Source organism: Mytilus edulis, chromosome 5 (genome assembly GCF_963676685.1).
Source record: "Mytilus edulis chromosome 5, xbMytEdul2.2, whole genome shotgun sequence".
In the NCBI taxonomy this organism is placed as follows: Eukaryota; Metazoa; Mollusca; class Bivalvia; order Mytilida; family Mytilidae; genus Mytilus; species Mytilus edulis.
The window spans coordinates 79229107-79254130 of record NC_092348.1 but is presented as its reverse complement, the minus strand read 5'-3'; the positions used below and the strand labels follow the sequence as shown (position 1 = coordinate 79254130).

At 32.1% G+C, this 25024-nt stretch overlaps 1 protein-coding gene across 1 annotated transcript; it reads right to left on the bottom strand.

Annotated features, from left to right (window-relative positions):
* Positions 1 to 447: 447 nt before the first annotated feature.
* Positions 448 to 24939, bottom strand: LOC139524530 (beta-secretase 1-like). The gene is made up of 11 exons (XM_071319367.1): positions 24802 to 24939; positions 20129 to 20398; positions 19151 to 19239; positions 18368 to 18581; positions 17850 to 17984; positions 15238 to 15372; positions 13992 to 14093; positions 13000 to 13152; positions 12555 to 12639; positions 11337 to 11483; positions 448 to 1068 (listed from the first exon to the last, which is right to left on the bottom strand). The coding sequence occupies exons 2-11, from the start codon at positions 20327 to 20329 to the stop codon at positions 872 to 874; spliced, it is 1458 nt and encodes a 485-aa protein (XP_071175468.1). The 5' UTR covers positions 20330 to 20398; positions 24802 to 24939; the 3' UTR covers positions 448 to 871.
* Between the last annotated feature and the right edge of the window lie 85 nt (positions 24940 to 25024).

Genomic DNA, 25024 nt, shown 5'->3' with positions numbered 1-25024 from the left:
TTTATGATGTTGCAATAATTCGGGGGCATATAGTCCAATGTTTACCATTTTCACCCTAATAATTATATTCTGATTAGAAGCACATGAAGAGTAAAAATATCTACCCATGACACAAATTTCCATATTTTCTACACTTAGATTAATAATAAATAAATAAATTTTATGTTTTGAAAAAAAAAAAAAAATTGTTTGGTTATTACAGGCATATTACTTTTACTTTATTCCAAAATTATTGAAAAACAATAGCAGCACTTTTCTCTTGTTTTGTCACTTCTTGTGTATATATTGATTCATTTTTATTAGTCAAATATCAACTTTCTTGGATTATCTGCATATGATTAAACAAAGAACTCAAATGTTTTCGGCAAGGTACAAATTTTCTATAAGCTTAATGCAGACTTTTGCAAACAATAAAATCATATATCCACGAAAATATAACTGTCGTTATTCATGTAAATAACTTATTCCACAGTATAAGATTTGAAAGAATATAGATTTACCAATTTTACAAATTGCATTTAAAAAAAAAGAGTACAATTGATTGTCATGATTAGTTGTGTTTGTTTTCACTCAACTAAACATCTAATAAATAATATCATCTGCACCTCAGGGGTATTTTGATTTTCTTCCTTCAACCATAATTGTGGGCAGACAACTCCTTCCAACTTAAATTTAACCTCAGATTGGGTAAAAATAGTCTTGATCTGTATGATAAGTTCCAATGATAGTTGCATGTTCCTTCAATAGAACAACTCAGAAGTTTTGTTCCACACTATGTCTATTCCAATCGTTGACACATGGAAATAACGAAATCCCCCCTTGATGTATAAAGTGTCTATAATTTTTTATCCCTATAATAGTGTTATTAATATCATCTATCCGTCTGTATTAAATCTGTTTGGTCATGATGTCTGTAACGTAACATTCTATCCTGCCATTTCCACTTAATGAATACAATTATAAATGGTACAATACAAACACACGTTAGTCCAGCCATTATATAACCGGCTATTGTTAATGATTTAGTATTTGGATCTTTCTTGTTGTATCCACAATCTTTGTAGTTTCCTGGAAAAAAATAAAGTAATGTTAGAGTCTTGGTACACAATTTGTTCGGCTGTTAAAGCAATATAGCTAAGTTGACCTCGCTTAAAAACTGTCATCCATTAACAAAAGTTTATGACAACTTAAATTTAAGGACTATACATTACCTTGATGTGATGTAGGAGACAATGCACAATTTAAAATAAGAATACATTCTTTCAATTAATTCAAATGCCACAAAATGAAAATTTTCTTCATTAGGTTATTACTTTAAAAAGACATTCTGAATAAATCATATATCTAACAAACAAAAAACACTGAACAAAATATCTTTTTTTTACAGGGTTAAAGTTTTTTTGTAATACATGAATAACTATCTTCACTGTGCCCCACATCACAAAAACAGTAAAGGCCTCAAGCCAACACCAAGGTGTATTTTGGGTCACAAGCTTGAACTTTTTGTAAAACTTCAATCTCAATCTAGATTCTTTTAGTCTTTAATAGTATTTTTTTAGGGGGGGAGAAAGGGTTGTCCCAACCCACACAATTCAGATTTGAACCTACAAAAAGCACATACATAGTAAAATTTCAGTAATACCGTTTATCCACTAAAGTAGCCAATATATTGTATTGCTTTTTTACCCATTTAAACACATAATGATGAGTGAGTTGTCCATACAGTTGTCAGTGATAATGTGATGACAACCGTTCAAACCCATTAATATTTCTCTTATCATTAGTTAATCAAAATATGTTTAGAGAAAGTGTATATTCATTAGACTGTGTCATAACTTTATAAGGGGAGACAACACTAAAATATAAAATGATCCTTTAACCAAGTTAGCTTCAATAATACCACAAAGGTTGTTGATAATCATGATGATATGATTTTTGACTACTTATAAATAACCTGAATACATTGAGTCTCACATTTATCCTTCGTTGCTAATGAATGACTAACAAGTTCCATACAAAAGATAATCAAAGAGCTGAATAGCTCTGAGGGGAAAGACGGCCCTTGTTTTTATTTAATTATTTTTTTGGAAAGGGGGGGGGGGGGGGTATCTTTTGATAGTCTTCATATAAAGAATGATAAAAAAAACCAGCTAGAACATGTAGAAAGGTTGACGATATTTAAATCAATTGTTGTTTAATGTAATTTCGTTTCCTTAGATTAGGATTCAATTTCGACCAATGGAAGAGATCTGCATCTTCTAAATCTAAACATATGATTAAAGTTGATAGTTAATTATCTAAATTTCAACTGAATTTTGTCATTTCACAACTACAATATTTTTTGAAATCTTCATTGTGTACCACTGAACTGCAGGCTAGGGCCATTTTCCATTTTTTGTGACAGTACTCTTTGATTTGTAAGTTTTTTCTTAAGAAAGTTTGGACTGAAAAATCTATTCAGTTTTAACTTTCCATTGATAAAGTTCCCAGTTACAACTCTCATCACAGGGAAACAGGTACTAATGAAAAACAATATAATTGATGTAAACTGTGTGAAGCTTGTTTCCAAATCCTAAATTTGAAATATTTGTAAGTTTCATGAATAAATAGGTTTAAACTACAAAATGCAACATTATTTTTTTTTTTTTTACCATTACAATGATTACGTTGGTACACAAAAATTTAGTTTAAATGGAAGACTACTAATCCAATGAAATGTCACATTTTAAGTGTTTAGGTACATTAACTTTTATTTTAGTGGATAATTACTCAACAATTGAGGTGCTCCTAAATTGGAGGAAGATTCTCAAAACAGCATTTTTACAACAACAAACTAGAGGCTCTAAAGAGCCTGTGTCGCTCACCTTGGTCTATGTGCATATTAAACAAAGGACACAAATGGATTCATGACAAAATTGTATTTTGGTGATGGTGATGTGTTTGAAGTTCTTACTTTACTGAACATTCTTGCTTCTTACAATTATATCTATAATGAACTTTGCCCATTAGTAACAGAGAAAAATATTTGGTAAAAATTTACATAAATTTACCAAATTAATGAAAATTGTTAAAAATTGACTATAAAGGGCAATAACTCCTTAAGGGGTCAATTGACCATTTAGGTCATGTGGACTTATTTGTAGATCTTACTTTGATGAACATTATCGCTGTTTACAGTTTATCGCTATCTATAATAGTATTCAAGATAATAACCAAAAACAGCAAAATTTCTTTAAAAATTACCAATTGGAGGGCAGCAACCCAACAACCGGTTGTCCAATTCATTTGAATATTTCAGGGCAGATATATATTGACTTGATTAACAATTTAACTCCCTGTCAGATTTCCTCTAAATGATTTGGTTTCAGAGTTATAAGCAAAAAACTACATTTTACCCCTGTTCTATTTTTAGCCGTGGTGGCCATCTTGGTTGGATGGCCAGGTCATCGGACACATTTTTCAAACAAGGTACCTCAAAGATAATTGTGGTTAAGTTTGAATTAATTTGGCCTAGTAGTTTCAGAGGAGAAGATTTTTGTAAAAGATAACTAAGATTTACGAAAAATGGTTAAAAATTGACTATAAAGGGCAATAACTCCTAAAGGGGTCAACTGACCATTTGGGTCATGTTGATTTATTTGTAAATCTAACTTTGCTGAACATTATTGCTGTTTACAGTTTATCTCTATCTATAATAATATTCAAGATAATAACCAAAAACGGCAAAATTTCCTCAAAATTACCAATTCAGGGGCAGCAACCCAACAACAGGTTGACCGATTCATCTGAAAATTTCAGGGCAGATAGATCTTGACCTGATAAACATTTTTACCCCACATCAGATTTCCTCTAAATGCTTTGGTTTTTGAGTTATAAGCCAAAAACTGCATTTTACCCCTATGTTCTATTTTTAGCCGTGGCGGCCATCTTGGTTGGTTGACCGGGTCACGCCACACATTTTTTAAACTAGATACCCCAAAGATGATTGTGGCCAAGTTTGGATTAATTTGGCCCAGTAGTTTCAGAGGAGAAGATTTTTGTAAAAGATTACTTAGATTTATGAACTAGAGGCTCTAAAGAGCCTGTGTCGCTCACCTTGGTCTATGTGCATATTAAACAAAGGACACAAATGGATTCATGACAAAATTGTATTTTGGTGATGGTGATGTGTTCTTACTTTACTGAACGATTTTGCTTCTTACAATTATATCTATAATGAACTTTGCCCATTAGTAACAGAGAACTATATTTGGTAAAAATTTACATATATTTACCAAATTAATGAAAATTGTTAAAAATTTACTATAAAGGGCAATAACTCCTTAAGGGGTCAATTGACCATTTAGGTCATGTTGACTTATTTGTAGATCTTACTTTGCTGAACATTATTGCTGTTTACAGTTTATCGCTATCTATAATAGTATTCAAGATAACCAAAAACGGCAAAATTTCTTTAAAAATTACCAATTGGAGGGCAGCAACCCAACAACCAATTGTCCAATTCATCTGAAAAATTCAGGGCAGATAGATATTGACTTGATTAACAATTTAACTTCTTGTCAGATTTGCTCTAGATGCTTTGAATTCATAGTTATAAGCCAAAAACTGCATTTTACCCCTATGTTCTATTTTTAGCCGTGGCGGCCATCTTGGTTGAATGGCCAGGTCATCGGACACATTTTTCAAACTAGATACCCCAAAGATGATTGTGGCCTAGTAGTTTCAGTGGAGATTTTGTAAAAGATTACTTAGATTTATGAAAAATGGTTAAAGATTGACTATAAAGGGCAATAACTCCTAAAGGGGTCAACTGACCATTTTGGTCATGTTGACTTATTTGTAGATCTTACTTTGCTGAACATTATTGCTGTTTCTATTTATCTCTATCTATAATAATATTCAAGATAATAACCAAAAACAGCAAAATTTCCTCAAAATTACCAATTCAGGGGCAGCAACCCAACAACCAATTGACCGATTCATCTGAAAATTTCAGGGCAGATAGATCTTGACCTGATAAACATTTTTATCCCATGTCAGATTTCCTCAAAATGCTTTGGTTTTTGAGTTATAAGCCAAAAACTGCATTTTACCCCTATGTTCTATTTTTAGCGGTGGCGGCCATCTTGGTTGGTTGACCAGGTCACGCCACACATTTTTTAAACTAGATACCCCAAACATGATTGTGGCCAAGTTTGGATTAATTTGGCCCAGTAGTTTCAGAGGAGAAGATTTTTGTAAAAGATTAATTTAATTTATGAAAAATGGTTAAAATTGACTATAAAGGGCAATAACTCCTAAACGGGTCAACTGACCATTTTGGTCATGTTGACTTATTTGTAGATCTTACTTTGCTGAACATTATTGCTGTTTACAATTTATCTCTATCTATAATAATATTCAAGATAATAACCAAAAACAGCAAAATTTCCTCAAAATTACCAATTCAGGGGCAGCAACCCAACAACCGATTGACCGATTCATCTGAAAATTTCAGGGCAGATAGATCTTGACCTGATAAACATTTTTATCCCATGTCAGATTTCCTCAAAATGCTTTGGTTTTTGAGTAATAAGCCAAAAACTGCATTTTACCCCTATGTTCTATTTTTAGCGGTGGCGGCCATCTTGGTTGGTTGACCAGGTTACGCCACACATTTTTTAAACTAGATACCCCAAAGATGATTGTGGCCAAGTTTGGATTAATTTGGCCCAGTAGTTTCAGAGGAGAAGATTTTTGTAAAAGATTAATTTAATTTATGAAAAATGGTTAAAATTGACTATAAAGGGCAATAACTCCTAAACGGGTCAACTGACCATTTTGGTCATGTTGACTTATTTGTAGATCTTACTTTGCTGAACATTATTGCTGTTTACAGTTTATCTCTATCTATAATAATATTCAAGATAATAACCAAAAACAGCAAAATTTCCTCAAAATTACCAATTCAGGGGCAGCAACCCAACAACCAATTGACCGATTCATCTGAAAATTTCAGGGCAGATAGATCTTGACCTGATAAACATTTTTACCCCATGTCAGATTTGCTCTAAATGCTTTGGTTTTTGAGTTATAAGCCAAAAACTGCATTTTACCCCTATGTTCTATTTTTAGCCGTGGCGGCCATCTTGGTTGGTTGACCAGGTCACGCCACACATTTTTTAAACTAGATACCCCAATGATGATTGTGGCCAAGTTTGGTTTGATTTGGCCCAGTAGTTTCAGAGGAGAAGATTTTTGTAAAAGTTAACGACGACAGACGACGACGGACGACGGACGACGACGGACGACGGACGACGGACGCCAAGTGATGAGAAAAGCTCACTTGGCCCTTCGGGCCAGGTGAGCTAAAAATGGTTAAAAATTGACTATAAAGGGCAATAACTCCTAAAGGGGTCAACTGACCATTTCGGTCATGTTGACTTATTTGTAAATCTAACTTTGCCGAACATTATTGCTGTCTACAGTTTATCTCTATCTATAATAATATTCAAGATAATAACCAAAAACAGCAAAATTTCCTCAAAATGACCAATTCAGGAGCAGGAACCCAACAACGGGTTGACCGATTCATCTGAAAATTTCAGGGCAGATAGATCTTGACCTGATAAACATATTTACCCCATGTCAGATTTCCTCTAAATGCTTTGGTTTTCGAGTTATAAGCCAAAAACTGCATATTACCCCTATGTTCTATTTTTAGCCGTGGCGGCCATCTTGGTTGGTTGACCGGGTCACGCCACACATTTTTTAAACTAGATACCCCAATGATGATTGTGGCCAAGTTTGGTTCAATTTGGCCCAGTAGTTTCAGAGGAGAAGATTTTTGTAAAAGTTAACAACGACGGACGACGACGGACGACAGACGACGGACCACGACGACGACGACGACGGACGCCGGACGCAAAGTGATGGGAAAAGCTCACTTGGCCCTTCGGGCCAGGTGAGCTAAAAATGAATAAAATCGTTTCTCTCCCCTATCTCATGTATCCCCACGATCTTTGTTTACTTTGAAAGTTGTTTACCTACAATTTAAAGTATTGCATGTTGATGTTTGAAACATCTACAGCATACATTATTATGTTTAAATTTAACAAATACCAATGTGTAATTAGTGCACGATCTCTGAGAATGATTTAAATGGGACAACATCCCTAATGCGCCTTGAAATGAGGAACTCAAAAGTCATGTGTAAAGAAAAAATCTCTGTGTAGTGATATTGGACATATTTCTATTTTTAGCAAATGACTGAACTTAATTATTTGTGGTGATTAGGAAAGTAGAGGAACATAGAATAAATGTGTAAAAACTATGGAGCTATTGAATGTGTTCAAAGTATTAAATTTTCAAAGAACTTATTGTGTTAAAAAGGGGATATTTTACCACAAGGAGCCGCATCACAACATGATGTTCGGGGTTTGCTAATTTACGGAAAAAGTAATCTCACTTCGTACCCCGAAAATTTAACCACATATGTGAAAATGTCACAGCTTCGAAACAAGCTATCATACATATCCAAGTTAACGATATGGACTGAGCTACAGGAAAAAACGTTACCATTACCGCCTATGTAAAAACAATTAAAGATTTTGACCCAAATTAGAAGCTTAATTCCAGAAGTTGTCAGACTGATTTATGGATGATTTCACCTTGTACACCACCGAAAATGATGGTAAGTAGTTTTTTATTTATACCTAGATATCATAAATTGTTTAAGATAAATGTTTTTGATAAAGATCAGCAAAAACTCGAGGAAATTTTCGCTTTTAAAATGCATAACTGGCACGGGGCTGAACACTTGTTTTAGGCACAATCATAAATTTGTTTACTTCCGAGAGATCCGAAAGGAATTTGTTTACTACATTAAAAAGGCAAGAAATAACTTTTAAATATTATTAAATTGTAAGTAAACATGACACAATATAGTCTTTGTTATGTAATTATCACTCTGGTCTACAGGAATACCTGATAATCAAGGGAGATAACACACTTCATACGAGTAATATGAGATTCATCATCGCATGTGCTTTTAGCCAATGATTTGACCCCTGGTCAGTAGATATCATATGCACAAAAAAACAGACAAACACATTTACATGTTTTAAGAAAATCATGAATTATTATTTTTAATGCACATGAGCAAAACAAAAGATATTGTCATTTCTCAGTGAAAAAGGGGGAGGGTCAAACCTTCTTGAAAACAATATTTCTGCACCTATTCAACTATTAAGCTAGTTAGCTACTACCCATGGTTCTAATACAAAAGGTTTAAATGAAGGTGGCTAAGCCACAAGGGAGAAGCATTTGTCTTTCTTTGTGATTAAACTTTCAAGAATAGATTTTTCTCTCTCAATAATACTTATGCATTTAAATCAAATGATAACACATGTACAGCCTGAGTATTTTTTTTGTCTTATTTCAGTTCCAGACATACATGTATCATTATTTTTCAACCTGAGATGGCAAACTAGAGGTTTTAAAAAGTCCTGAATAACTGGTAAGCATTTTGTTTTATTAGGCAAGCTCTAAATTGTTTATTTCTGGTATTTATGCAATAGAAATTACAGTCAGTATGTTAAAAATATGCTAATATGAAAACTGTTGCTATGGTCTTGGTATTAAATGAAAAGGCTTAGTTACAGATCGTTTGGACTCAATATTTCGAGTAAAATCTTGCGGCAACTGTTTCTCACGTAACACTGCAAACTATTTTTAGCGCTATTTTGATCTGTCGTTATTTAATGACGCCATAATACATGTGATGTCACAATGTTTCCGTTAAGACCTCATGTGGATTTCTCACTGATAAAAGGTTTTCACTGAAAAACATGTAAAAAACATTTTTTCTCAAATAGAATTATGTGAAAGGACAAGTTTTGAAAATTTGCACTATATTGCACTCTAATTATATGATATGGATGACTTTCCCAGTAGTTTAGAGTGGTTTCAACAGTATTAAATACAAGATTTCCACTAGTAAGAATAATTATTTTGGTGTTGTTTTTTTATAAAACCTTCAGTTTTGCATAATTTCTCTGTCAAAATGCACTTTAAGGCACAAGAAAATTTTATAGAATGCTTTATCAGGGTCTGTGTATTGTAATTAAAGGTTATAATCAGAAGTTTTGTCCTTGTTTTGACTAGTGGAGGTAATCTGGAAGAAATTACTTATACATACTCATTGTATTCAAAATAAATGAATATAGCGACGAAAGTGTCATTGCCTTATAGTGCTAAAACAACTTTATTTTTTTTCAGAAATGGACAAAAATACAAAGATTCATTCAGAATATAATACCGATGAAGATCACATAAAAATATTTGGAAAAATCAGAAGTATGGATTTCAATATGGGACAACATCCCTAATGCGCCTTGAAATGAGGAACTCAAAAGTCACGTGTAAAGAAAAAATCTCTGTGTAGTGATATTGGACATATTTCTATTTTTAGCAAATGACTGAACTTAATTATTTGTGGTGATTAGGAAAGTAGAGGAACATAGAATAAATGTGTAAAAACTATGGAGCTATTTAATGTGTTCAAAGTATTAAATTTTCAAAGAACTTATTGTGTTAAAAAGGGGATATTTTACCACAAGGAGCCGCATCACAACATGATGTTCGGGGTTTGCTAATTTACGGAAAAAGTAATCTCACTTCGTACCCCGAAAATTTAACCACATATGTGAAAATGTCACAGCTTCGAAACAAGCTATCATACATATCCAAGTTAACGATATGGACTGAGCTACAGGAAAAAACGTTACCATTACCGCCTATGTAAAAACAATTAAAGATTTTGACCCAAATAACCAGTGAAGGATATCCCTGCTTCTGCGTAGTGTGGCATTCCAAGAATGACGTCACTATAAAATACAATGTAGGTTAGATATATTTAGAATATCTCGTCATACTGATTTTTTCCGGATTGTAAAAGAAACATAAACAGTGTAAAGGAGAGCTCAAGATACGATAATTTCGTGAGAAACAGAAGGGAAAGTGTAAAAAAGTGTTTAAAGTCAAACTATTCATTTCTGGGTCTCCTTCTCTTCAATCTTAGTAAGATTTGTTGGGGGGTTTTCCACACTATAAAAACAAAATGAATGATGTGAGGGAATGTCACTATGGTCAACCCCATAGGGGATTGACGGCTTGAAGCCGTCTTCCCCAAAAACTTAAAATACAGCGGTATAAAATAAGAAACAAATTGATCTTAACATATGTTTTTTTTTTAAATCTACAAAATGTATAGGCATTAAGTCTGTATCATTTCTGGAAGATGTAAGTAAAATATTCCAAAGATTTTCATGAGTTATCAAAAGATGTTAGAAACTTATTTTAAAATATTTCTCAAGGAATCTAGGTTTCTATCTAAAACAAATTTCAAACTATTTACAAAGACATAATGGTGCATCCTTCTTCAAACATTTATATGTGAAAACCACTGATAACCTTTTACAATGACAATCTTGTATTAGGTTTTGTTAGTGTTAATAAAAATGATATGATCATTACACCAGCAAATCAACTTATACCTGTAACTGTAAGGCTTGATGATTCATCATCATATGAGTCTTTGCAACCACATATATCTTTATACAGAAAAAAACTCATAAATGTAAGAAAGAAGAAAGGCCCTAATGTAAAGAGGTTTCATATTTGTTCATTGGTTCTGTTTAAAAACTTAGGATGTCTTAAAATAGAAAAAGTATACTGGTTCAAAGATATAGAACTAATTATGGTACATTGTAAAACAAAACTTTAATGCATTCTTGAACCATGTTTTGGAATTCCTTGCCTTTACCAGTAAAAATTATTAATACTATATTATTTTTTTTTCAATCAAATCGTTTCCTGTAGGAAATATTCTTTATTACTACCAAGGACTTTAAAAAAAATTAGATTTTCCTATAGTTAAACAGGGGTAATTATAAAACATACCTTTAATAAGCTTGGATTTAACATAATCAGCAGTAATTACGAATGCAAAACCAAAAGATTTCATAATAAATATGTCATAGTATATTTTAAATCAACTGTTTACAAAATTTTTAATTTTTGAAAAACTAAGGCTTTTCTACCTCAGGCATAGATTATTACCTTACCTGTATTTGGCATAACTTTTAGGAATTTGGTCCTTAATGCTCTTCAACTTCGTACTTTATCTGGCCTTTATAACTTGTTTGGATTCAAGCGTCACTGATGAGTCTTTTGTAGACGAAACGCGCGTTTGGCGTATATACAAAATTTAGTCCTGGTATCTATGATGAGTTTATTATTGATAGGAAAATAGTTATTGACAGAAATTAGATACTAAAGGTATTATGTATACAAACCTTTATATGGAATGTTACCAAGAATAGTAGATTTTAAAGCAGTTTCATCTCTCACGGGGCATGCTGATTCACCAAAACCAATTGTATTATTGGCTCTATCAAATATAACATAAAAACCTTCCATAGCTACTGCCCCTATTACTGTTCCTGGGATAAATAAAAAAATATGAAATTAATATAATACATTTCAAATCTATATTTCTGTCAAAGTCAATGAGGTAGAACTAATATAAAATCACACTATCATGTTTTATCGTTTCTATGTAATTGTACTTCCCTGGGTTTCAAATATTTTGGTTTGAGTGTCACAATGACGGTAAAACCACATAAAAACATCTGATGCTTACCATAAAAAATTTCAAAACATTTTTGTGCTTCAGAATGTTGTAAAATTGGACAAACAGAACATTTTAAAGTGCAGATTGTAAGTGTTTAGAATATAATTAAAATCACATATCTATAATGGCGTGGATGAATGTACAGCATTTTCAAAATCAACAATGATCTAATGAAGACTCAATGGAAATGTCAAAAGATCATTTCATGATGCTAGTGTTGCCAATCAAATTAACAGATTCATCATATTATCACATTTTGTTCAGTGTGATATGAGGAATATCGTTTCATGTGAGAATTAGGAGATAACTGTATTGTATTTTAAGCTTCGACGGCATCAATTTGGGATTTGATGGTCGCAAATTAAGTTAACTGGCGTTAGCGGAGACAGTAAATGGGTATTTGCGACCATCAAATCCACAATTGATGCCGTCGGAGCTTAAAATACAATATTGTTATCTCCATTCTAATGAAACTGACAGAAAACAACGTTAAAACATGTATTTAAAATCTGTCATATGCCATCTGCGCTTGCGCGTACGTCAGATAGCATCAATTGTCAATTGATGCCATGTAAATAAGTGACATTATCGAATCAAAATGAACGTTATAAACGTTGTTGCATTAGAATAAGAGATAACATGCCACAACTATTAGAGGAAATAGAGTACTGTTGGTTCATTTATTTTCATGGGTACCATTTTTCTGATTACGGAAAACTTGCATGTTAATGGATATTTAATTTCTTGTTTTGCAGTAGTCTGTTTAAAAGCCTATAGAAAATTTGTTATTTGTTGAACATTTAATTTCGTCTTTACCTGTACCCATGAAAGCCACGAAAATTGATATCCAACAAATAATAATGTATCCACAGTATATTACCTGATGTAGAATTAGATAAACCAAACTTAAAACAGTCAACCCCTGGTCCTTCATCATAAACTTCACCAACAGGTCTCAAATATTGCTGTAATAATGTCAAATAAATGTACTAAAGATAATTTATATCACAATAATAAACTCTGGAACTGTAATGTAAATACAGATTGCTCACATTTCACCTGTTTCTAAGGCGTAAGGCTTGTACAAATACAGCTGATATTTAAAGACACTAAACATTTATTTTCTATATTATGAGCATTTTTATTTTGACTGATAGGAGTCAATATGATGTTGTGACTTTGAATGACTTGATGAACACATTGATTTTATTATAATTCCTTTATTATCAGAAATCTAGAATATTTTCTTATTCTGATATTTTAACACTTCAAATTTTCTGCCAGAGAGTCATACTTTTTAAAAGATGTAATTAACATGTCCATACCTGAGGAGCAATTCTGAGCTCAAACATTGTACCATCACCTACTGGTATAGACAACGATATCACTGGAAAAAAACTATATGGAACGGCTGATGTTTTCCAACACATATGAGATAGACCACTATAAAACTGAGCTGATGGGGGTGCAGGCATGGTCTAGAAATTAAAAAAAATAATAATTTCAGATATCAGATTACCACTGAATAACATTTTAACATACATCAAAATTCAAATACAATGTATGAGTTTTAAACCACCCATGCATAAATATAGCAAATGCTTTCATCAGATTCTATTACTGTAGATTCATTTATTTTCATGGATATCAATTTTTGTTGATTGAGGAAAACTTTCATGTTCCTGGATATTTTATTTCATGTTTTTTTTTCGTGTCTGCAGACAAGCCTATAGAAAATTTGTCATTTGTTGAACTTTTAGTTTGTGGTTTACCTGTACCCACAAATTCCATGAAAATTGGTTCCTAATGAAAAATGATGAATCCACTGTATATCAATATTGGAATATGATTTTTGAACTAACCACACATATATATATAGCAAACGCTTTCATCAGATTCTATTAACCTACAGATTGGGCTAACATAGCTCAATTTGGCTATGTAACTTAAATCAAGTTACCAGTATACAAATTATTTCAATTTGCATTTATTTTTCAACTAAATCATCGCCTTCATTTCTAATAATTTCAGCCTGAATAAATTCCTTTCAAAAGTGTCAAAGGGAGACAATTTTGTATAGCTGAATTTTGTTAATATAGTTTAAGTTCTATGTAGGTTAAACACTAGCTTCAATACATTTACTGAACCTGTTCATAGAAATAAAGCATGCAAATTTTGAGAAGAGAGAGGGAGAGATAGAGAGATAACCTTTTTGAATATATCAGAGCTTCAATATATACAATAAATACTATAACAAAACCCTCAATTTATTTCAGTGATGTCTATACAATTTAAAAAAATAATATTTTCCACTTACCTGGACAAAACTTTTAACCTTGGAAACAACCCCTGAGAAAACTTTTAATGGAAGACGAAGATTTGTTGTACCACTGTCAACAATAGTTCTGTCAAAATTATACTGAAAAAGAATAAGTTAATAAAATAAAATAATGGATGGGTGTGAGCTCTGAAGGATAAAGATTGCATTCATTATGTAGTGGAACTAAAACTTAAACATTGGATAGTATTAAGCATTGGACTACGATCATGGACAAGGGTAAAAAACTTCAATCATTAATTTTACTTTAATAATGACATCATAACATTTTTGAAAAAGATAGTAATTTAGTCTTAGATGCATGATACACGTCCAATCTGTGGGTTTGTTAGATTTATCTATATTTGTATCCATCTGATGAGTTTAGCCTTTTTTCAACTGATTTTTATATTTCGTTCTAATGATGTACTGTTTCACCACTGTCCCAGGTTAAGGGAAGGTTGGGATCCCAATTACATGTTTAACCCAGCGAAATTCTGTATGTATGTGCCTATCCCAAATCAGGAGCCTTTAATTCAGGGGTTGTTGTTTGTTGATGTGTTACATATTTGTTTTTTACTATGCGGTATTGGCCTTCTCATTGTTGAAGACCGTAAGGTAACCTATAGTTGTTAATTTCTGTGTCATTTGGTCTGTTGTTAAGAGTTGTCTCATTGGCAATCCTAACACATCTTCTTTTTTATATAAATCAATGCACCATGTACAGTTATACACTTACACATCATTTCATAACTTAAATACCTGAGTACTGTGGATTCATTTAGTTTCATGAGGACCAATTTTCATAAGTGGATCCAGGGGAGCCCAGGCCCCTGCTTTGGTGGAAAAAATTTGGTTGATTATATAGGGAATCTCTGAAGCATGACTGGAGAGGGCCCCCCTTTATGAAAAGTTCTGGATCCGTCACTGATTTTCGTGGATTAAGGAAAACTTTCATGTTTGTAGATATTTAGTTTGGTGGATTTGCCGAAGTCTGCATACAACCCTACGGAAAATTTGTCATTTGTTGAACGTTCAATTTCTTGGTTTACCTATAACCACGAAATCTATTGGTAGCCAATGAATCCACAAGTACATTATATATTTCATTGATAAATTTCTTAACTGTATATGAATAAGATGTATTGAATAATTGTGGACAATGCACTATGTTTTTATATACAATTGTACTTTAATTTCTTTACATGTTATATCAAATTACAAATTATATAACATGAGAGCATACCTCTTTACAATCTAGGTTTAAACTGGTTCCACCAACTTTTACATCCACAATAACAATATCATAATACCACTGTTTGTGTATTGGTGTATAATAAATATCTCCTTTATATAATCCATGGTCTTTTCCACCAAATGTCTGAAATTATAAGATATTTGTTTTAGAAGCAATAAAGAGAACAGAAAATTGTTCAGTCTAAATATCTCAAAGTTAGGATATCCATTAAATTAACTTGTTAGCCTAGAGATCTAAAATATTTTCAACACATATTGTTATAATTGAGATTTGTAGCATTTAAAGGTACATACTGCTAATAAATATTCTGTTACTCAACGTCCACCTTTTTTTATAATATCATTTCAAATTATTCATGATTACTTGAACAAGAGTGCACACGCTGAAATGTCTCGCCTTCTATACTAATCATTGATATTATGTTGATAGTCCTAAGTATAAAGCTAAGCTTTAATACAACTGTCACATAAACTTAACATTAACCAAGATAACTAAACAAAGACCAATGAACCTTGAAAATGAGGTCAAGGTCAGATAAACCATGCCAGGCAGACATGTACAGCTAACAATGCTTCTATACAACATATATAGTTGACCTATTACTTATAGGTTAAGAAAAATAGACCAAAACACAAAAACTTAACACTGTGCAATGAACCGTGAAAATGAGGTCACGGTCAAATAAAACCTGCGCAACTAACATAAAGATCATAAAATATTTCCATACACCAAATATAGATGACCTATGGCATATAGTATTAGAAAAAAAGACCAAAACTCAAAAACTTAACTTTGACCACTGAACCATGAAAATGAGGTCAAGGTCACATGACATCTGCCCGCTAGATAGGTACACCTTACAATCATTCCATACAACAAATATAGTAGACCTATTGCATATACTATGAGAAAAACAGACCAAAACACAAAAATTTAACTATAACCACTGAACCATGAAAATGAGGTCAAGGTCAGATGACACCTGCCAGTTGGACATGTACACCTTACAGTCCTTCCATACACCGAATATACTAGCCCTATTGCTTGTAGTATCTGAGATATGGACTTGACCACCAAAACTTAACCTTGTTCACTGATCCATGAAATGAGGTCGAGGTCAAGTGAAAACTGTCTGGCAGACATGAGGACCTTTCAAGGTACGCACATATCAAATATAGTTATCCTATTACTTATAATAAGAGAGAATTCAACATTACAAAAAATCTGAACTTTTTTTTCAAGTGGTCACTGAACCATGAAAATGAGGTCAAGGACATTGGACATGTGAGTGACGGAAACTTCGTAACATGAGGCATCTATATACAAAGTATGAAGCATCCAGGTCTTCCACCTTCTAAAATATAAAGCTTTGAAGAAGTTAGCTAACACCGCCGCCGCCGTAGCCGCCGCCGCTGCCGCCGTAGCCGCCGCCGCCGTAGTAGCCGCCGGATCACTATCCCTATGTCGAGCTTTCTGCAACAAAAGTTGCAGGCTCGACAAAAATTGTAATCGATTACAGCTGATTAACGATTACAATTACAATTACCTCAAGTCTGATCATTTGTGAAAGAAGTTCTATTGTTTCAAAATAAAACAAGGAATCAAAAAGAACTATTTGAAACAGATTTTACTGAATTCTGAACTCTTTATAAGTGTTTTCTGAAAAATTGCAGAAACTTTATAAAAGAATCTTCTAGATTACTTTTTTTTAAAAGAAATTGAACTATATCATTAATAACTCAGAAGCTTTCTATGTTAACATAATAATATGGTGTGATTCAGTGTACATTGCCAAAACCTGAACTTGTTTGTTTAAGTACGTTGTCATTTTTTATTTAAACAAAAAAACTCAATGATCTGGCTTGGGCAGGGAATGCACCAGAAATCATCTATGAACCATTCTTTATAAGCTATATAAATATATATGTAAAAAATATTATAACTCCATCTTTGTAACACAGAAACTAAAGTTAATGCATTTTTTCCCCTCAAATTAACAAAAGCCATAACTCAAGAACAACAAATACAAAATCCTGAAATACATTCCAAAATTACAAATGATTTGGTCCATATAAACTCAAATTATCATGCAGGTACTAGAAATTTCAAGGGACATTATTCTTCGACAGAAAAAAAATAAATAATTCAGAGTTTCAAACACAATCTTAATCTGTGTTTAAAAGTCCCTACCAACATTTTCCAAATTTTAAATGATTCGATGAAGGCATACTGAAGTTATTGATGCCAAAGTTTTTATTTTTGTTATCTAAAATCTTACCTGAGTGAGTCTATCCTCCCAGTGATAGAGTCTATGATTGTAATGGACAGTCAATTGAAATCTCCCTCAGTGTGGTCAGGAATATGATTCATTTTACTGAAGGATGATATCTGTTATCCAAAATATTTATTGATATTCACTTTTAATGTTTCCTTTTTTCAATAGTGGTGTTGTTTTGTACACTTTCTAGGCATTTATATAATTTTTTTATTGTGAACACGTACCGTTACTCATGAAGATCCATCGTCTTAGCAAGAAAATCGTTGACTAATATCTAGCGCTTTTATATATATATATATATATATATATTACAAATACTTACCAATGTTCCTCCCATTTCTAAATCTGACATCTGATCTTTTTTGTAGACCAATCCACACAGCTGTAAACTGAAGACATTATCCAATCCACCTGTACTCACTAGTGAATCAAAGAATGGGGTCACCGATTTGTCAGGCTATAAATAGAAACAACTTTGTCTTAAACTTCACGAAATAACAAATTATTAACATCAGGCTATAAATAGAAACAACCCTGTTTTAAACTTCATGAAATATCAAATTACAACTACCGGTATTTACACGACCAGACAAAAATATATATGAAAGTATAATATCATTAATTATGACATTCATTTACTTTAGATATCTAAATTTTATTACTTAAAAATTTAAAATTCTACAAAAATTACTATCAAGAGTGGTAAAATATTGTTCCAAACAGGGTTAAAAGGAAGAATCTGTGTCTCTAATGATCTAATGTTCCGAATAAATAAGTTCGGGAAAAATAGAATTTGAGAAATATCTATATATGTATACTTAACATACAATAAAATCTTACCCGTGATATTTCCGCATAAGCCAGACCTAATATTCCTTGCCAGTTAGAGCCATTGATGAAGAAGTTATTTGATTCTGTAATAAAGGCTATGTTCGATCGTGAACTAACATTCAAAGACTTGGGTTTCACTAAATCTGTAGCTAAGACACCTTTCCAGTTACCCTGGGTGTAAGGGACATATATTTTTGTCCCTACTTCTTTATAAGATGATGATCTGAAAAAACACATGGAATAGAGATACTTAAAAAATAAATAAAAATAAGTTATAAATTTTGTTTATATTTATATTCAGTGTCTCTTTCAAGGATTTGGTGAGCTGCTGAGCTAGCTGCAAGAGGCTTTGACTTTTAAGATATGCAATGGACAAAATACTCTTTTCCTGCTCATTTAAACCTAGCCATCTATATATGGATTTTCTTCATATTATTGCAAATGAAAGGTTGCAGTAAGTGTAAAACATGGAATAAAATAAAATCTTCATATACAGTTCTGATGATGATAGACTATATGTTTCATGTCAGAGGAGTTTAATCATTTTACTATAAAGTTTTATTCCAGTCATAACTCATTCAATGTTTCCATCATTAGATATGCTTTGATTAATTATTTTCTCTGGCATCCTTTGTCATGTTAGTTTTTATCTCCAAAATTTTAACTTTCATTATTTAGTAAGAAATACATATCTAACAGTCATACATCCCACAGATGACTACCCAGTATTATCATGATTACATGTAAACTGATAGTACTTCCATGACATTATTAATATAACATGTGTTTTACCCATTTCTCATAAAGTAGTAATCTAAATCTTTATTAGGTGAGGCTGCCACAGCAAAATTACTGCTCCCTGTGTCTATCAGGACATTTATCTAAAAATAGAAATATTACATAAAAATTTATCTTGAATCAAATACTTTATGTACCGGTTATAAAAACTATACAGACATATAACATGAATCTTATACATATCTTTCAAAAAATTTCATTAGACATAACTTTGAAATTAGATTATTAAGTCTGTTCAAAGTAAATTTTTAACAAGATCTTTTATCAATTTTGGCAAAAAGTCGGAAGTAGCATTGTAGCATATTTCAACATTTTGTACATATTTTGTACATATTTTGTTTTATCATGTTTATTGAAACTCAAAACCATATACTTATGGTATACAAAGTGATAAAAGAGATTTATATCTACATATGTATTTCCAAAATGTTCGCCTATCAGGCCAAACAAAAAAGTATGTGTGTTTACTGTCTGACACATGTTGAAAAAATAGGGTAGGTATTTAGGGATTTTTAAATTTTTTTAATATTTTTTAACATTGAGTCTATCGTAGCAACATTGAGACTTTAACAGTGCTTAATAAAAAATGGACAAAAAAACTTCAGGGTAGGGGATAAAAATTGGGGTAGGTAGGGTGCAGTAAACACACATACTTTTTTGTTTGGCCTCATACAATCTTTAAGTGACCAAAAAGAGATCAATAGTATTTTTGAACTTGCATATTATCTTTAACTACATGATTGAGGTTATCAATTACAAATGGTACAGTCATGCTTAGATAATTTAACTCAGATAATATATTCTAAAATACTTAAACTTTTGCACATGATTTTGTCACTCATACAAAAAGTAACCAGCATAAAATTAGTAAACTGTTTTAAATCTCAATATCAAAAGTTGCAGATGAATGTAAATTAGATTATCTACCAGAATTCGACTACCGGTTTTCTGCATAACTAGATGAAAATATACCTTTTGAGGAGGTGTTCCTATAGCCACCTCTATGTAATATCCTTGGCCAGGTTTTCCTCTCAAATTGTGCCTTTGATTAACAAAGTCCTTAGTTCCAACACAAAATTCATGGCAAACCAGTAAAAAGAGAAACGAATAAGATAACCATTTCTTCTTAGATGGTAACTTTCTCTTTACACGAATAAGAAACTGAACACCCATCTCTTTTCTGACATGTGTATGTATGGATATTTTGAAACTTGATACTAAGAAACAAACTCCATTGGAAGCCTGAAATTCATAAAAATAAATCATCAATGATCTACTTGAATTCAGTGTGATAATATATAATCCATGCTGTTATTCGTCTAAGAGAATGATCACTTATCATAATTATATAATGTGAATTTTGTTATAAGTTTTATCTTCCTTGTCCATAACATTCACCTAATTCCTCAGTATGAACAAATTTTGTTTAAATGCTCAAGGTTGTTTGTATAAGAATTTTGATACAACCCTTAAGTTTAATATCATTTCACTTACAACATGTACAAATGTATTATTTGGTACTTTCTCACTCACTTTAAAAGTTTAGTCTAATACATTACAATATATTATAAATAAATTTGAAAGGACTGATGCACAGAATAAACAATAAAAAGACACAGATCATTTAGCAATAAAGATGACTTACTGATACACAAAGAATATATAGATAGTCTTAATTCCAAACATCCAAACTGAGAAAAATTTAACAATCAAACCAACTTGATGGAAATATGTGAATCTCATCTGAGAAAAAAATCTGACAAGTGTTACTACACAAAATGTAGCTAGTAGAAATAAGAGTCATTAAACATGTTAAAGTTTTATAATGTATTATTTTGTGTTATTAAGAATAAGTGTGATTACATGTAATGGGATCTATTATTTCACTACATGATATTTTAAGGATGATTTTATAATATCATTTTTTTTATCTAGAATGTTAAAAATAAATCAGGTAATTAACTGAAATGGATGTGAACAACAACACAGTTACTAACATGATTGATAATATTGAAACTGTGAGCTACTGCTCACAGATGATACACTGTCAAAAAAATTTGATTAACAGGAAGTTGTTGAGTGATGAATCTGAAAACTCATCAAAAGGTATAGCTGACTTTTATTAACCCTGAAACCAAATTTCAGAAATCCTCATGATGTAGTTCCTGAGAAATATGTGATGAGAAATTTTCATGGGACGGATGGATGGACAGACTGACAGAGGTAAAACAGTATACCACCACTATTTTAAAGCGGTGGTATAACAAGAAAACTACAATGGATATTTCTTTATTGATTTACAATTCTAACAAAATTTAAATCACACCAGGCATTGTCCTTTTGTTTAAATTGTAAGATGGGACATGAAAAAATAAAGGTTAGCTATATCATATGTAATTGTATATAGATACTGTGTAAGTACTTTAAATCGTGGATATCCGTTTTTCGTGGTATGAGCAATATTTACATGTTCGTAGGTTTTTAAATTGGGGGTTTTTGTTTTCTAAAAAAAAAATTGAAAAATTAAAGCCTTTAGAAACGAAGGTTAGTTACGAATTGTCTGGATTGAGGAAATTGCAAAGTAAACTTTGACCTGCGTAAATCTTAGTGATAACACTAATTAACCCATGATAAAGTGATCAACAGATTAAAGACCATCAAATTCAAAGGTACAAAATGTATTAATTAGGCCATAAACATGTCACCTAAAGAAAACAGTAACATAAACAAATGCTATAAACTTATCTTCAATTGTCAAATAATTCTAATCAAAATCAAGCCCAGCATGAAATTATAATTTCCCATATGTACAAGAACTATGAGGATATAAAATGAACACTTTATCATACTACAATGTAGCATATCAATACCGTAAATCTGACTTTCATCAATCAAAATTACTTTTAAGAGAATTAAAAGATCAAAAGTTGTTCAGTTTAGATTATTAAAGATTAAATGGTTAATCCTGCATGCGGTTGTAGTTCTGTGACTGCTATTAAAGTATTCTCAGATTTGACTTTATTCAATATATTCTCTAGATCATATCAGTCATTTGTCAGTAGTCAAACCTACCGATTGGAATCTTTCCATGTCTTGATTTGGACAATGGTTGTTTTATTTTGTTGGACACTTAAATTTGTTGCTAAAGTCACCACGGAGACCACGAAAATCGGTACCCCAGGAATAAAAGTACTTTTACAGGTAGATGAAACTTACATAAATGAAAAGATGACTGAAAAATTAACATATTCATGATACAATGTTTTGAGGCCTGATTTATATGATGAATCCAATGCCGTCAGTCTGCTCCAGAAGCAACACATACATTTTTGACGGGAAAAATATCAATTTTTTTATATGGGACGAGCTGTCACATCCCACTGCCCCAGCTTGACTTGCAAAACAGCTATTGGACATGGGGTATAATTAAAACTCTTCCCATGATATTTAAGCCTGACAGGCTAAAAGTGGCAGCTTACTTTTAGTTTTCCTGAACCCCAATCTTTACAAAAGTACTAGATATTTCTATTTAAATGATCATGCTAGCGGTACTTTTTGGTGCATGACAAAAAATGTACACTTTCTTTCAGAGGATGAAAAATTTAAACTGGATTGGACAAATCATGTTAATTTTTTACAAAAATAACTGTTACAATAAATATTTGAAACCTCTGACGAATCATGTTGTGGATATTTTGACGAAAGAAGGTAAAATTTTAATCAATATAAAATTGAGAATGGAAATGGGGAATGTGCCAAAGAGACAACAACCCGACCATAGAAAAAAAACAACAGCAGAAGGTCACCAACAGGTCTTCAATGTAGCGAGAAATTCCTGCACCCGGAGGCGTCCTTCAACTGGCCCCTAAACAAATATATACTAGTTCAGTGATAATAAACGCCATACTAATTTCCAAATTGCACACAAGAAACTAAAATTAAAATAATACAAGACTAACAAAGGCCAGAGGCTCCTGACTTGGGACAGGCGCAAAAATGTGACGGGGTTAAACATGTTTGTGAGATCTCAACCCTCCCCCTATACCTCTAGCCAATGTAGAAAAGTAAAAGCATAACAATACGCACATTAAAATTCAGTTCAAGAGAAGTCTGAGTCTGATGTCAGAAGATATAACCAAAGAAAATAAACAAAATGACAATAATACATAAATAACAACAGACTACTAGCAGTTAACTGACATGCCAGCTCCAGACTTCAATTAAACTGACTGAAAGATTATGATTTCATCATATGAACATCAGGCACAATCCTTCCCGTTAGGGGTTTAGTATCATACCATCATAACATATATGAGAAGAACATAACCCGTGTCATGCCAACAACTGGTTTTTGAATAAATGTGTTTAGTTCCGATGCAAAGACCCTATAAGTGAATCAATATTAACGCCAAAATATGCAATCTTTAATGACCTGACAACAGTATCGTAACTATATTCCTTCTTAATAAGTCTATTCAAAGGTTTTGTTAGTTTATGAGGTGAATACTGACACCTTTGTGCTTTATAAAGAATATTTCCATAAAAAATTGGATGTGAAATACCTGAACGTATAAGAAGTCTGCATGTTTACGAATGATGTCCTTATACCGATGATAAAATTTAGTAAATGTTTTGACTAGTTTGTGATATCGAAAACCCTGGTGTAATAATTTTTCAGTAATACATAAATTTCTCTCGTTAAAATCTAAAACATTGTTACATACACGAGCGAATCGTTCAAGTTGAGATATATAAACACCGTAAGATGGTGACAAGGGAACGTCACCATCTAAAAATGGATAATTAACGATAGGAAATGAAAAATCATCTCTTTTATCATAAATTTTAGTATTCAGCTTTCCGTTAGTGATATAGATATCAAGATCGAGACCACTTTCGAGTTTGTCTGTCACCGGAAAAAACATGTCAATGATGCAAACCATTATGATGTCATTTACAATGTACCAGATAGAGGGGATCAAGCGTCTTATATTTAGTGATCCTCATTGTGCATGATACACTGGAAATAATATTTGTTCCTAATCACAATTTCCTTATGATAGCAGTGCTGAATGTCAAGTATTAAAGAATTTAATTTGCCGAATACTTTATGCAATATAGCATTATCATTTTTTCCACCAATTGCTCAACAAAGGAACGGAAGTGATGCCACCCCTAAGCACCCGAATGATGTTCACTAAATCCAAAGTTTTTGATGGATATTCATTATTAAACACCATCTAACATGTCTAACTGCATTTAAATAAGTTGGTACCAGTTAGCAGTGGTAAGAGTTTGCATTGGTATGAGTTTTTTTTAGTGGTACAAGTTGACGTTGGTACGAGTTTACAATGGTACGTATAACTATAATTCCTCGAAAGTTGTCTACTTGACCCATTCACTAGCCGCAAAATGACTGTTTGACGACTGATGTAAAGGCATCACTACACTTATACAAGAAAATATAGATTGACAGATATTGATAGATATACTGTTCCTAGCCTCATATATGCCATTATTATATGGCAAATTATGAAATATTGATAAATTTATAAATGATGATATTAAACCCTCACCCCAACGCCACCGAGGTTTATATGAATAAGATCTATCGTAAAAATAAATAATAAGGCTCTGATTTTGACCTGTTTTACTCCACTCCAGTGAAAAGTCGAGTTTTCTGCAGCAAAGAAGAGAAAGATAGGTTGAATATCTCAATGATCCAGGGGATAAGATCGAAGATCGAACAACCACCTGTTGACATTTCCACTTCCGGTTGCTTCAAAACACACCAAAAAGTAATAAAATTAAACTGTTTAACTATTTCAGAAGTCATTTATAAAGATAAAAAGAGTGTTTGGTTGTATT

Coding starts and splice junctions, on each gene's coding strand:
- LOC139524530 (XM_071319367.1), bottom strand. CDS start 20,329: ATGGGTGTTCAGTTTCTTATTCGTGTAAAGAGAAAGTTACCATCTAAG. Junction 15,373..17,849: donor TAGAAATGGGAGGAACATTG/GTAAGTATTTGT, acceptor TTATAATTTCAG/ACATTTGGTGGAAAAGACCA. Junction 11,484..12,554: donor TTTATCTAATTCTACATCAG/GTAATATACTGT, acceptor TATTTATCCCAG/GAACAGTAATAGGGGCAGTA.